Genomic DNA, 15,892 nt, shown 5'->3' with positions numbered 1-15,892 from the left:
TGCTAGGCTTATCTTACCCCAGTTCATCGCAAGTCCAGGCCATTGATCTATATACTCACCTGTATTTCTTTGCTCTCTATGCACAATCTGTAGAGAAGTGCTAGCTTTTTAGGATGGCTCGGGGTTGATAAATTTTGGGTCCATTTGATAACGTTTCTATCTTTTTGTGTCCAGAAACGTCGGAAACATAAATTCATGTTTCTGGGAATAGAAACGGATTTTTAGGTTTGATAAACCTTGTTTCTGGAAACGTTTCTTGTAGATTTTGTTTTCTTTTTTTTTTTAGAGAATATAATGGAAAAATATATTGTCTAAGCCGTCGTAGGGAGTCTCTAATTTGAACCGTAATCGCCATGATTTCACCGTAATCTTCACAGAGCAAAACCGTTTTTTATCTCTCCTGTGGCTGGTTTTTTGCAAGAGAAAGCAAGGAGTGACCAGAAAGAGAGGGAAAGAGAAGGACAGGAAGAGAAAGGGAGAGATGCCTAGCGTCGCTGTGAAGCTCTATAGTCTATAGTGCATTCTTCAAATTTCTCCTTAAACACCGTTTGCAAAACCGTATCCAAGCCTCTTTTGATGATAACAGCCATTTTGATGTCACTACGCAGCCCGAAGAATCAGTCGCAACAACTAAGCCTTCTTTCATTGATGGTGTTGCTACCAAAGACATCCACATTGATTCTTTAACCTCTCTCTCCATTCGTATCTTTCTACCTGACACTTGCCTCACCGCCTCCGAATCTGATTTACATGCCCAATCTCTAGGGCAAGGGTCAGGACTTCTTCTAGGTCCTTAGATCCGGATTCCTCACATGCTTCCATCAATGCCCATCATAATAATAACCGTTGTAATAGCTATGGCCCCTCCACATCTCCCACGCCTGCTGCCAACATGGCTGATCAGATCCGCAGGAGCAGCTATGGTGGTAGCAACCAGATTGAGAGCTTGATTTCGAAAAAGGAGACGGGAGCTTACAGGGGCTATGCACCTTCCTTGGAGAATAAGCAACATTCTTTTCATAAGTTGTCGGTAATGTTGAAATTTCATGGTGGAGGGTTTGTTATCGGCAGCAATGACTCCCAGAACTTCGTTATCCATGGCCGTCTCCCAACTCCCAATTTGTTGCAGAGAGATCGAAGCAATGGGATCTCGTGAAGAAATCCTCCACGATCCGGCGATCGATTAGGATGTCCAGAATTCAGTGAAGTTTGCCTACATGCTGTGCAATCTGACCAACTTCATGAAGCTCCAATGATGCCACCCTGAGGAAATGCTCGCAAATGAGTTGTAGACACTCATTCTGGGATGAGTTCTCCCGAACGCTAGCACTGGATTTTCGTTGATGGTAGTCGTTTCCAGAAATGTAGAAACAAGTTCAACTTGTTTCGTTTGGGGCGTTTCTAGGACCATAAATAGTTAGAAATTTCTATTTTTATTTCTGAAAACAAGTGAAATAAAATAGTTTTGTCAAACGCTTTTTGTTCTGTTTTTGCCAGAAACAATAGTAACGTGTTTCTTGAAATATTATCAAACGGGCCCTTTGGCCCTAGCCAAGGTTCGACTGGGCCAGCATTAAGGTCTAATGCTAAGCTTGGCTTGGCGCAACCCAACCATGTCTTTTTATTTTTTATTTTTTATTTTTTAATCTAACCTAAGAAACATTGGCCATTTGACCTAGAGAGTTGGTCAGCAAAGAGGGAGATGGAAGATGAAAGAAAGGGGATCAATTGTAGGTAAGGTTGTGGTGGCCATGGAGGTTGGGGATAGTGCTATGGCAGTGGTGTGTTGTACTATAATCAGAGTCAATCAGGGTCAACTTGCCTGGTCCAACCCTGAGAGCTGGTTAGGTTGGATTTTTTTTATGCTGAGTCAAGGTGAGGCGGGGCCTAGACCCAACTAAGGAGTTTAAAAATCTAGGCCCAACCTGACCCTATTTCACCCTCATATATGACATTATGACTAATATGAGATCGTAATAATTTAACCCAACAAAGCTACATGGCCATGGAATAAGACATGGATTAAGATGAAAGTCAAGTATTAACTGATTGGGGAGGTTTCCCTTCATTTCACTGTGAGTGAATGAAGAATCCCTTCTTCATGGGTTTGTGGCTTGGCATATGTAAAAACAAAATAGTGGGAATGAAAGGGATGGGGCATTATCCACTTGTAAGAATAAAACAAGATGCAAATCAAAAAAAGTTACTTCTTAATTCACCTACAGACAGTAATAATGCCATTGTGAGCGATAATGGAGAGAATTAGCCTTAAAGAAGAATGAAATCTTTGTAAATGTACATCATTAGAGATTTGTCACATCATTTTATAGATAATGGACAAACTCATGAGGACCAAGTTATCCTACCCTCTATTATTATTGTGACGGAAGAATTCCTTTTTCAATTGAGTCGGCACTTGATATTTTAAACTTTACACTATAGGAGAAATTATTAAGACCCTAGGAAGGTGATGAACTGGCCTGTCCTGTCCTGTCTTCCACATGTGGTGAACATTTTTTGCCCTCCAATAAATCTGATACACAACAAATTCAATCACTTTTTCATTAAAATTATAATTGCACATATGCACCCCATCTACCGAAAAATTAATTGCACCAGAAGATTCATGGGACCACACAGCTAATCTTGGACCAGGATAAAGACATGATGGGGAGAGGATAAGATACCTAAGCCGGACCAGTTTGCATTGGGGACCAAATGATAACTCTCCTATTCAGCACTTTAAAAATCGGATCGGATCGGATCGGATCGAATCCATTGATTTGGAGCAATAATTGATTGAGACCAATGGAGATTGGAATCGATTTGAATTAGACCAATCCCAATTGAATCGATAGGTGACGACTTTAGGGTTTTACAAGCCAATTCTAGGAATATTGTATTAGAATCAGCTGGACCAATCTAGATTTCAAATCTGGGGTTTTAACCCTTGCTCTGGCTTCACCCATCATTAAGGGTTCACCATGAAAGAAGTCTTGTGAAACTAAGGTTGTGTACTTGTGTTTGATAGTTATTCAGAAAAACATTTCTGACGTTTTTTGTTCTATGGGAATAAAAAGAAAAAGAAAAAAAAAAAAAAAAAAAGAATAAAGCGTCTTGTTTCAACTTGGGCTGCATTTGGTAGTCATCCAGGAAAACGTTTCTGGTGGTTTTCCGTTCTATAGGAGCATAAAAACATAATAAAACGTTTGGTGTTAACTTGGTGTTTTTCGGTTATTTTTTTTAACGAAAGGGAAAAAAAAAAAAAAAAAAACTAGAAATGCAAAATGATGAAACAACAAAACCTTATTCTGTCATTTCTGTTTTGTTCCAAATACAAAAAAGTAAAAACTAAGGTAATCGTTCCTGAAATAGGTTTGCCAAACACCTTTTATTTTTTGTTGTTTCAAAACGGAATTTTGGCACAGAAACTGAAAATTCTATTTTTGACTCGAAACGTCATTTCTGGAATTGAATGACTACCAAACGCATCCTTGGTGTTTTTTGGTATTTTCTTGAAAAAAAAAAAAACTATAAACACAAAATGATGGCTTGTTCCGTTATTTCAAATTACAAAAAAGTGAACAATTAGGGTAATCATACATAAAATAGGTTCACAAAACACAGGTTTTTGTTTTAAAATGACATTTTGACACAAAAATTGAAAATTTTATTTGTAACACAAAACATTGTTTCTACAACTGAATGACTATCAAACACTGCCTAAAAGTGTCAATTGGTTTTGGTTTAGGATATAAAGTTTATGATATAATTGGTAGAAATACAAACCAAAACCGAATTGAAACGTATTCGGTCTGACTCAATTCTTAGGCAATTTTAAAATTTTCGTTCAACTTATTGGGTTATATTCGGATCATATATGTTATTTCGATTTGGATTCAGTTTATTTAGCTCGAGCTTGATTTTATTCGGTTCAAATTCAGCTTAATTTGATTCAATTGAATGAACATATGATGTTAACTTAAAAACCGAACCGAACCGAACCATTTTTAGTTCGATTCGATTTTAACCAGTCAGTTTTGGTTCCAAATGATTTCGGGTGCGGTTCTAAATTGATACCCACTACTACTGAAACCCGTGAACGTACCTTCCTGCGACAGCCACGTTACATTGGAGCCATCAAAATATCAACTCCCTCTCCTTGTGAAACACGTTGGTGAATGGTGAGAGACTTTCCGGCAATTAAATGCTACAATGGACACTCACCACGTGTCATGCAGTCAGATTGTATGAGAGTTGTGACAAATCTCCAAAATGACCACGTTCCTTTACCCCCATGCCTTTTCTGTATTGATCACACCAATAATGCCAACCTCCGTGACTCCGTCAGAATGGTTCTCGTAGTTTCACCGATCCGTTTGCTTTTTCTGTGACCTTTCGTCGATAGTCATTGGAGAAGATATTAAATAAGAACAGATAAGAGGTGGAGTCTGCAAAATCGCATAAGGAGTAGCAACTAGCAAATTAACTAGAGGAAGATCTTACTCGAGACTCACGAGAAGTGAAAATGATCGTTTAGAAGCCTGGATTTGGGTGTTTGTGAACCTCCACTAAGCAAAAGATCAGAACAGAGAAACTTTCATGGCGACTTTGGCTACAAAGATGATGAGTTCATTACCGAGGATGTCTTCTTCATCCGTAACGCCACCAAAAGTAGATTCTTCGTCGCCATCTACAATTCCGATGAGGGCTATCCCAGGAAGTTACGGGTTGCCCTTGGTTGGGCCATTCTTGGATCGACTGGACTACTTCTGGTTCCAAGGGCCGGAGACATTCTACCGGAAGCGGTTGGAAAAGTACAAGAGCACAGTCTACCGCACCAATATCCCACCCACTTTCCCCTTCTTCACTAGCGTTAACCCTCAAGTCATCGCCGTCCTTGACTGCAAGTCTTTCTCTTACCTCTTCGACATGGACATCGTCGAGAAGAAGGATATCCTCGTTGGTGATTACATGCCCAGCCTCAGCTTCACCGGCAACATTCGCGTCGGCGTCTATCTCGACACTTCTGAGCCCAAACACGCTCAGGTTCTGGTTCAATAGCCATTATTAGTTAAATTCGTATAGGAAAAAGGTTGGTATGCTTCCTCTCCATAGAGGGTTGGGCTCCTCAACTGTGCACAATGGGCGGGAGCGCAGTTTCGACGCCCTGGAGCGCCTCGAACCGTGCGTCCGGGTGTTAGGTTCCATGACCAGTTGTTTTGAGCGTCGGATCTGCACTGCCGCACCTTGTGCTGAGATCTAGGTACATATGCCCTAAGGTCACTCGATCACTCACTGATTCCTCTGATGGAGAGGAGCCAGATACTCTCTCTCTCCTCTGTTTTTTCGGAATGATCAGGGGTTATTCTCCGCCGTGTGTGCGGTGTGGTCATCGGATGGTCAAGAGCATTCAGGTACACGTCCTGACGTCGTCTCAGCCATCCGAATCACAGCACTCACGGCGGAGGATGTTTTATATTTTTCTTGTATGATACTCTGTTTGGTGTTAGTCTGCTAGCTTAGCGTACACCGGTAGCTTACCTATCTCTCTCCCGTGCTGGGTATAATTACTAGTCTGCAAGTGATTTTTTTTAACAACGGCGAAATCTTTGTTATGATCAGCTGAAGAATTTCTCGTTGGACATCCTGAAGAGGAGCTCAAGCGTTTGGGTTTCTGAGTTGCTGTCAAATCTGGACACCATGTGGTCCACGGTAGAGACAGGCTTGGCCGAGAAGGGAAGCTCAAGCTTGCTTGTGCCGTTACAGAGATGCATGTTCCGGTTCTTCACCAAAACACTCGCCGGAGCCGACGCGACGAGTTCATCAGAAATCGCAGATTACGGATTCTCCTATTTGGATAAATGGCTTGCGATTCAGCTCATTCCCACTCAAAAAATCGGAGTTTTGCAGCCACTTGAGGAGATCTTCCTCCACTCTTGGTCTTACCCATATATACTCGTGAGTTCCGGATATCAGAAACTCTACGATTTCATCAAGAAGGAAGGGAAGGAGGTGATAAAGAGGGGACAGACCGAGTTCGGACTCACTGAAGAAGAAACGATCCAGAACTTGCTCTTCATCCTCGGCTTTAACGCGTTTGGTGGCTTCTCCGTTTTCCTCCCTGGATTGATATCTACTCTGGGGAGTGACAAGACTGGGTTGCAGAAGAAGCTGAGGGAGGAAGTGAAGGAGAAACTCGGGTCAACTCAGCAATTGAGTTTTGAATCGGTGAAGGAGATGGAACTCGTTCAATCGTTCGTGTACGAGTCACTCCGGTATAGTCCACCGGTTCCGCTTCAGTTCGCACGAGCTCGGAAGGATTTTGTGCTGAGTTCACACGACGCGTCGTATGAGATAAAAAAGGGGGAACTTCTCTGCGGTTACCAACCCCTAGCGATGAGAGATGAGAAGGTTTTTTCTGAACCGGACAGTTTCGTTGCGGATCGGTTCACCGGGGAGAAAGGGCGAGAGTTGCTGAAATATCTTTACTGGTCTAACGGACCACAGACCGGTTCGCCCAGCGCATCTAACAAACAATGTGCGGCCAAGGACTCCGTGGTTCTCACCGCATGTCTCTTCGTCGCAGACTTGTTTAGGAGGTACGATTCCTTCAGTGCCTCCTCCTTGAGTATCACATCCGTTGAAAAATCGAAATGAACGGTGTCAATTAAAATTGAAACTAAAATGGGCCCATTTAAAATCGAATCGAAAATTTTTGGTTCCATATTTATTTTGAAAAGTGAAATTTCATTTGATCCGATTTTAATTTTAGATTCAAAATCGGTGTGAACCAAGCAAAGTGACTATATTAAATTCTATAATCATATGTCTTTATCGAGTTGTGTGAAATGATCTATTATGGGTTTCTTTGTCGAGTTTTATAAATAGTGTAGAAAGATTGCGGATTGTGTGTAGGTTTCTTCATGTGGTTGTAATGTTTTTCTAACTTTATTTATTTCAACATGTTATTTATACTTGAACCATGTTAGCGACATTGCCGGAAAAGAACCAATAACGGTCATGTTCTCAATACACAGAACCTTTTGCCTAATCGATCCTAGTTGGAAAACTACGTTATTCAACTTATCTCGTTCTTGGTGAGTTTTTTTTCTTCTTATTTTTTTAATATCTTTCTTCTTCTTATTTTCCAAGTGAGGAGGGAGTTAGGCCATGATTGCTGACTCGTCGGGCCGTCTGTGCGGGTTGGTGAAAAGAAAAAAGATGCTAATGTCAAAGACACCAAATAAAAATTCCTGAGTTTTGATTAGTTGTAAACCAGACTTATGGTTTAGGAATAGTACATGGCTTAATAATAATCAGAGTTTGTGAGTTATACATGACTCTGGCAAAGAAGTTGAGTCAATGAAAATTCAGATTAGGTTGGGTTATTTCTTAAATACAGGCGAGTCTTTATGACTTATGACCATGCTTCATTTTCAGATTGATTTTGATGGATTTTGAAAGAATTGGCATCGCATCGAATAATAATTGGTACTCAAACAGAATGTGAATATCCTACTGAACAAATATGTCTTCTACCCTCTCATTAGTATGGTTTCTCAATCTGATGTCGTGAGAAGTCTCTACCTTTATATAGTAAGAAAGAGTGAGCTACAATATCACATTAGTGTTTTTTCCTCTTTTAATGACAAATATAGTAGAAAAGAGTACATCACAATAGCCAAACTAGCTAAGCAAAGGAGGGACCCTAAAAATTGGTAGAAAAAAGTTGATATATGAAAAAAAAAAAAAAAAAAAAAAGAAAGAAAGAGATAAGACAAAAGTTCCAACAAGAGACCTAGTCATTTTCTTAGGATGTCAGCGTCAAAACTAAGACTACGTTCGGTTGTAAGGGATATTTAAGGAGAAGGAAAGTAAAATTTTTTAATCATATTTAATAATAATACATTTTACATATAATGTTTTACTTTATATATTAATGCAAAGGGTTCTAGATGTAAAGTGAAGTGAAATTTAATAACCAAATATGGAATAATTTGAAGTTAATGATAAGATAATGATTACAAACATTTTTTTTTTAAGTATGAAAAATTCATTTCTCTTCTTTTTAATTTCTCTTGCAATTGAATAGAATCTACGAGGAAAAATGTTTATCATGATATTTTTGGATAGGACAAGTGTTTTATGTTCGAGAGTAGCACATACGCTCAAACACAAGGGGGTACAATGTTCATCGCACTCCTCATGTGTCTGGCGCATGGTTGCTATGGGATAGAAAATTTTGTGCCTTTTGGATGATACAAAAGTGCATCCAACAACATTTGAGTGTGACAATGTGGTATACAATTTTCAATCTGAGTACGGAGTCTGGACAACCAAAGTCTAGTCAAGTGGGACCAAGTAGAAGAAATTCTATTACAGGAAAAGAAAGAAACATGCTTGTGTTTGTCTACATTTAGACATAGATGGGGTGTGAAAAGATAGAGACGCTTCATGCATTGAATACACCTCTATCTAACCTCCCATTGATCTGCACGTTGGCGCAATGGCCGCCGTAGTAGAAAGTGATCTTTTTCCTTATAGTAAGACCCCACTTGGGAAATTCACAAATAATGAATGGATCACCATCTTGTGACCTCACTACATCTTTAAATATTTTGTATAGGGAGGGATGGATGATGGGACTCATAAAAGAAGAGTTAGGATCGGGCTCCTCTAATGAGCAATAGAGGTAGCAGCTCAGATCCAATGCCCAAGAGCCAAGAACACCTTAACATGGAACCCAACACATGGGCACGTGCCTCGAGGTGCTCCAGGGTGTTTGATCTAAGCTACTGCTCCTATTGTGCAGTAGAGGAACCCGCCCAAAAAGACATGGCCCATGTGCTTCAGAGCTGCCTTGTGTTGGCACTAAAGGCATGTCTTTTTTCCTTTTTCTGTTTTCTGGGTAAGGAAGCCATCAAGTTCACAAGGACCATGTTTCTCTACACCCTCAGTGTAGAGGGGATCTCTAAATCCACTTTCATCAGTACCATTGGATTCAGATCTCAAAAACCTGAATTCCTCCGTCGATTCAGATCAATATCTAAAGCTTTTTTACTTTATGATTCCGATAACTTTATTCTCAATAAGATAATTTAAACGACAAAGTCATAACAAGCCTTCCGAAAAAAAAAAAGTAAGAAATAAAAAAATAAATCAGTAACAAGGGGGAAAAGCCTACTGCTCTTGAAGCCAAATATACATGAAATGTTAAGGGAGGAGGGAGGAGGGAGGAGGGAGGAGGGAGGAGGGAGAGACCTACAGAAATCAATTATTTAAGGAAATCTATATCCTCCTACCAAGGTCACATTTTGGAATTTCCAATCGGTTTAAATTACACTATGATTTCATTTTCATAGTTCCACTAGTCTCATCCAAGTGTCAAAGTCTCTGAAGTGTAGAGATTTCTCTTTTCATTGTGGGTGAAGCGAAATTAGGTCCAATCCAAATCATGATTTGAAGAGTTGGACTGATTAGATCGGTCTGAATTAGTTGGATTGGATTAGTATCGATTTTGAACGAATTTGATTTCTTAATTGATATTGTATCGGTACATCAATATGGACAAAGAGTAAAAGAGTGAATTTTTTTTTTTTTAATTGAATTCTGGGGTATTTTTACCCAATCCAAGTCAATCCAAATTAGAATCAAATTGGTGTCAACCTTTACCCATCTTTAACCCTAATTTTGTCTTCTCAAACCTTGATCTAAATACCCAACTTCTCGATAAAGTTGAAACTACACTTCAATCACTTTATGATTGTAAAATTGAATTTTTTTTGGACGGTGTTGGTGGGGTTTTTATATGACTGCATAGGGCTTTTAGAGGCCCAATTGATTCTGGTTGTTGGATGCTCCATTAAAGAAGAAAAAGAAAAAGAAGACTGAAATGTTGATAATGTTATCCCTCCTCTAAGGTTTCATTTGGTTGCAAGGAAAGTGGGGGAAGGACGTGAAGAGAAAGGAAAGTGTTTCATAAAGAAAAATCAGAATTTCTCTTACAATCAAATATTAAAAGTAATTTTTTCTTTTGAAACAAAAATATGTATTTTCTTCGCAACTAAATCAAACCTAAGTTTTTTTTTTTTTTTTTTTTCAATTACAAGATACACTTAGGTACTTTTCGTGCTTTTGGTGTTGCATACACCAAACTGCCTGGGTTCTTTCCCTGGTGACGGATTAGGTTCACATACGAGAATTTTCTCGTATGCCCCTGGTCTGTGGATTTAGAATCTATTAAATGAAGAGAGAGAAAATTAATTATAAATCCATAGACTAGGGTCGTTTTCGTACATTCTTGTACGTGAATTTGATCCGCTCTCTTCTTTCTCCCTTTTTAATTTAATTTTTTATTTGATATCTTGTTCTTGGATTGGTCAAGTCAATTACCCGTAAGTGAATCAGAAATGCAACGATTAATGTTGTGCAGTGTTGGAACTTTGGAAAGCCATCACAACTTTCATGATCCCAAACTGTGAAGTTGGAAGGGCATCACAAATTTGTATGAAGATACAACCATGTTTAATGCATTGAGTGGTACACATTTATTCATTTATTTACTTTTTTTTTTCCCTTCTTTCCTCCTCGTGCATTGTCTGCTATAAATTGTTGATTGCTTTATCGATTTAACATTGTTTCACGGATGCTTGGAGCAACGATTCTATGGCATTATTTTTGAGATATGGGAGAAAACTAATGAAATATTTATAAGTGGAGTTCCTTGCTCTATCATTCGAAAGGTGTAACTTCTTCTCTTCCCTCCGCGTCTATGTATACCTCTAACTCTACCACTTTCTCTGCATTTGTCATGCTTTCTATAACAATAAGTGAAAGAATAGAGGCTTAAATCCCATAGATATGGTTTAATGCACTAGTAATTCAATAAATTAATCAGGTTATCTGACCTAATTGGACAAGGCTACTATTAGACTTATAAAATGAGTCAACCAACAAACTCAGCAACCGGCATAACTTTGGTTTTCGGTGCGATTCGGTTTGTAATGGGTTACAATCTCTCAAACCGAAACTGGCCCAATAAGCCTTTGGTTCGGTTTGGTCTAAGTTCAATCGGCTCGATTTGGAGCAATTTTACCGATTCGGTTTAGGTAACGCTATCTACTTACTCAGCTATTGCATCAGTATGTAGACCATTGAGAGGCCACATGAATGGAGGTATCTTCCATGCATGGGGGTGGTGCAATTCTAACGTAACGAAATCTTTACAAAAAAAGTGAAGCCTAGAATGTAACTGGATTTAGCCTCAGCCCATGAGACTGCTCACTGCTCATTTTTCAAGGTAGACTAGAGTGGGGATTTGCACCTATTTGTGTCTAACGTAGACACCCGCAAATGGATAGCTTTTTTTTTTTTTTTTACTTTTTAGATATTTTTTTATTACTTTTTTATTTTTATTGAAAGGATAGATATGTGAGACATGATGATTTGGAGCAATAGACCATGAAAATAGAATATAATCCTTCCTTTTATATAATATAGTGTCTACATAATAATTTCTATTCCACTATGTCCGTAGATTAATGTCGTCGGAATCCCTAAATTAATGTGGTTAGTCAAACGAGAATGAGAGAAACCTCTTTCCTCTTTTATTTTGATGTAATGTTAGTAGTAATTAGACCAGCACGATCTGTTGTATCAATCACTAAGAACAAAACGATTCCAAGTAAGTGAATATTTCTTTAAAAAAAAAAATTTCCAAATGATCCACGTGTGAAGGACGAAGTTTTCATTACCCATGTTGAAAAGAGAATCCCTACCATGGATCTGACCTTTTCACCAGGGTGGAGAAAAGATATTTTCAATCTTATACAATGGGAAATCGTAGTCAATAACAAACCCAAAGTCCAATCTTAGTCCCACAATAGGAGATGGGAGAGAATTTCTATCACCACTCGTAAGCAAAGGTTAAACGTTATCCTATTGGAAAACTGACTCACCTAAAAAACACTCCAGTTTTTCTTTTCCTAGCATCTCAAAAACTCTAGTCGCTCACATTTGATGACAAACAAATCAATTCAATAAGGAAAAAAGATTGCTCATTGGTTGTGTGCAACTTATATTAATGTGGGAGCCAATAAGAGAAAGTTCCAGGGCATTATTCACAGGCTGGGTGGTCATTTCACCCTCGTTGTGAGAGGGTGCAGCCATGCAGGTTGTACACAGCCTAGTTGCAATCTTTGCCTTTCAATTAAATATTATGACTTACAAAATTTATGAAACTCCTTCCATCTTTTGCTAGTGATGTGGCAAAATATGTCCCCTTCCTCAGCACGGTTGAAGCGTGCATGCAAACCTAAATAAAAGATTGACCCGCCACCTCGGCCTCTCCTCGTGCAGAGCAGCCACCTCGGCCTCTCTTCATGCTGAGCAGCCACCTCGGCTTCTTCTCATGCCAACTAGTCACCTCGGCTCGCCCGACCTGTCACCTCAGCTCGGCACAGCCAAATAAGGCACCCAAAAACGTGCACACATCCACTCCTACATTCAAGGGACATGATCCTTGATTACGGGATAGGACTCTATCCACCACAAGTCATCAGAGGCGTCCACCCTTCTCACGACTTGCACCTCTGAGATCAACGGGGAATATTCCCAGAGCATGCCCTGGAACCCAGAATATTCTCAGAATCACAGAACCAATCCCCTCAAGGACTCTATGCCTAAACAAGACTCTCCACAAACATCCATCCTTCTCTCTCCATCAGCAACCTATAAATACCAAGGTAAGCCTCCATCATAGAGAATCGAGGACTTCTTTTAACTGAAAAAGCTCTTTTGAGCATCTACAGTGGAAAGATCTGACTTAGGCATCGGAGAGTCTCCTGTCGGTTCAGCCCGGCTCTCTCCTATCTTCTCTTCTGTGTAGGTCGGCTGAAGCATCAGGAGTTGCAGGGAAGATCACCCGGTCAATTTTTACCGCATCAGGTAGTATATGTGTGATATAAAAAAAAATAGATAGTTTCCCACGCTCATGGTGAAGGGTTCCCATTCACCCAAAATCTTAGAGTCATTACAACTCCCCATACCATTTGAAAGACTGAAACACCCTCTCTTCCTTTTGGAAAAAGTTTGCTATTTCTCGGCTTGCAGGAAATTTCTTACTACTCCAACTTATAGTCAAAGAAATATAATAATTTACTTCTCCCTTTGGGTTCACAAATACCCTTCTAGATTTTGGAATTTTTCAAAATCCACTTCAAAAATACATTTTTATGATTGCAACCCTTTTTAACATCCATCTCACAAATATGATTAGTATCCAAGAAAAAAACAAAAGAATAGAAGCATATCCACCTTTTTTCTTTTTGAACGGGGGTGGTATTAAAATATAATTTTTGGTATTTTTTTTATTAGTAAAATAGCACATATTGAAATCATAAGAAATGGGCTGTACCTAAGTAACTACAACTCTTGTGGTACCAATCAGGGGAATGAAATCTCCAAGGCAAGGGTGAAAAAGTTCATATGAATATTTTTAAATCCAAGCTGCAGTGAAATTTTTTCCACATGATGGTATATATAATTTGGGAAAATGACAGGTATGCTAGCGAACTACTTAGGAATAAGGTATGCTAATGGGATTTTAACTATTAGATGAAACAGACAAAATCCCTTCTAGATTTTGGTATTTTTCAAAATCCACTTCATAAATACATTTTTATGATTGCGACCCTTTTTAACATCCATCTCACAAATATGATAAGTATCCAAGAAAAAAACAAAAGAATAGAAGCATATCCACCTTTTTTCTTTTTGAACGGGGGTGGTATTAAAATATAATTTTTGGTATTTTTTTTATTAGTAAAATAGCACATATTGAAATCATAAGAAATGGGCTGTACCTAAGTAACTACAACTCTTGTGGTACCAATCAGGGGAATGAAATCTCCAAGGCAAGGGTGAAAAAGTTCATATGAATATTTTTAAATCCAAGCTGCAGTGAAATTTTTTCCACATGATGGTATATATAATTTGGGAAAATGACAGGTATGCTAGCGAACTACTTAGGAATAAGGTATGCTAATGGGATTTTAACTATTAGATGAAACAGACAAAATCCCTTCTAAATTTTGGTATTTGTCAAAATCCACTTCATAAATACATTTTTATGATTGCGACCCTTTTTAACATCCATCTCACAAATATGATAAGTATCCAAGAAAAAAACAAAAGAATAGAAGCATATCCACCTTTTTTCTTTTTGGACGGGGGTGGTATTAAAATATAATTTTTGGTATTTTTTTTATTAGTAAAATAGCACATATTGAAGTCATAAGAAATGGGCTGCACCTAAGTAACTACAACTCTTGTGGTACCAATTAGGGGAATGAAATCTCCAAGGTTAGGGTGAAAAAATTCATCTGAATATTTTTAAATCCAAGATGTAGTGAAATTTTTTCCACATGATGGTATATATAATTTGGGAAAAGGACAGGTATGCTAGCGAATTACTTAGGAATAATGTATGCTAATGGGATTTTAACTACTAGATGAAACAGACAAAATCTCATCCGTTCATAATCGTTGTCCTACCAAACCTGCCCAATATTGCCGTTTCATGGTCTTGTTCAAAGCATCACCGTCGCCGGCAAGTTTAAACATGTTTGGCCCGTTTCTCCGATTACTCCGCCTCTAAACTGGTAGGAAAATGACGAAGATTCATTGAAACGATGTCAGATCTTTGGTTTTCAATCGTTCGTGAGGAGGAAATTTCAGGTTATGGAATGTATTTTCTGGTGTAGCATTTTGCTGGAAACTCTTAAATACAATGCTGTGTGGTGCTCCTCGGCACACCACGATGACGACGTTGCGATTGTTGAATCACCGGTTGAGAAGCCAAGCCAAAAGGAAAAGCATAATATATTAGATTCAAAGAGGAATGGTGGATGGGAGTGTTTGTAAATGCCGGTTTATTACATAGAATGTGAAAGCTTCTGTTTTTTTAAAAAAGGAATGTGAAAGCTTGGAACCCATTTATATCGGGAAAAAAATCGTCTGTTTTTCTTCATTCATGTTTTTCTTGTTTTGCTACTTTCAGAAGGCGACATGTGGCATTACTTTAAGTGAACGGCCTAGATTGAATTAAAAACCAAACTGGATGTAATAACCCTCACTCAATTGAATTAATCTTGATCGTTGATGACACGTGTCATCTTCTGCAACTAGCAAAACACAAGAAAAACAGAGAAGGGAAAAACAGACGATTTTTATCCTAGAACACCAGCTTCGTCGGCTTCACGGTCACCGATACCCCTCTCTGTAAGGTTTTTAATTTTGCTTTGTAAACCGAGTTCTCCCCCCCAACATTCGTCACTATCCATTCAGGTATGCGACCCTCCCTCCCTAAGATGGAATATGATTCAACATCTTATCTACACAATATCGATACATCCCCTTTTACCTCCCCACTTTGTTGGAATTTGGGATTTTGATGGAAAGCTAAAGCCATATGGGGTTCCGCCCAAATCCAAGTCACTCTTGGTCACTGTGAATGAATTGGTCCGTCCGTCTCACACTTTTTTCCTACCCCGTAGGTTTTTGGTCAGGTTCGTCGGCAACTGTTTTTTCGCCGAACACCTAGCAGGTGTTTTTGTGATTATTTGGATTGACTTTGGCCTGTGTTTTGTGTTTTTGTGGAGGACACTGTTTCTGTTATCATTGGTTTCATCTCTAACTCTTGTGATCACGTTGGCAGTTGTATGGCGCTAGAATCTCAAAGTTCCGGCGAGATCTCTCCATCCATTTATTCGGCGCTACGACGATCAAGGTATGAGGGCAAAGGAATAGCTGAGCGGAAGAAGACCGTGGAGCGGCAATATTGGATAAGTTTTGTAAGACCTCACCACATGAATGGATGAGATTTGTTATA

General features: G+C 38.9%; 1 protein-coding gene across 1 annotated transcript; it reads left to right on the top strand.

Annotated features, from left to right (window-relative positions):
- The first annotated feature begins 4,320 nt into the window (after positions 1–4,320).
- Positions 4,321–7,054, top strand: LOC122093915 (fatty acid hydroperoxide lyase, chloroplastic). The gene is made up of 2 exons (XM_042664467.1): positions 4,321–5,049; positions 5,626–7,054. The coding sequence occupies exons 1-2, from the start codon at positions 4,603–4,605 to the stop codon at positions 6,658–6,660; spliced, it is 1,482 nt and encodes a 493-aa protein (XP_042520401.1). The 5' UTR covers positions 4,321–4,602; the 3' UTR covers positions 6,661–7,054.
- The last annotated feature ends 8,838 nt before the right edge of the window (positions 7,055–15,892 follow it).

This window comes from Macadamia integrifolia, chromosome 11 (assembly GCF_013358625.1).
Source record: "Macadamia integrifolia cultivar HAES 741 chromosome 11, SCU_Mint_v3, whole genome shotgun sequence".
Lineage (NCBI taxonomy): Eukaryota > Viridiplantae > Streptophyta > Magnoliopsida > Proteales > Proteaceae > Macadamia > Macadamia integrifolia.
This window is presented reverse-complemented; position numbering and strand designations above follow the sequence as displayed.

Bases quoted from the DNA above. Each gene is read 5' to 3' on its own strand.
- LOC122093915 (XM_042664467.1), top strand. From the start codon at position 4,603: ATGGCGACTTTGGCTACAAAGATGATGAGTTCATTACCGAGGATGTCT. The intron at 5,050-5,625 runs GTTCTGGTTCAA...TGTTATGATCAG, and splicing joins CTGAGCCCAAACACGCTCAG to CTGAAGAATTTCTCGTTGGA.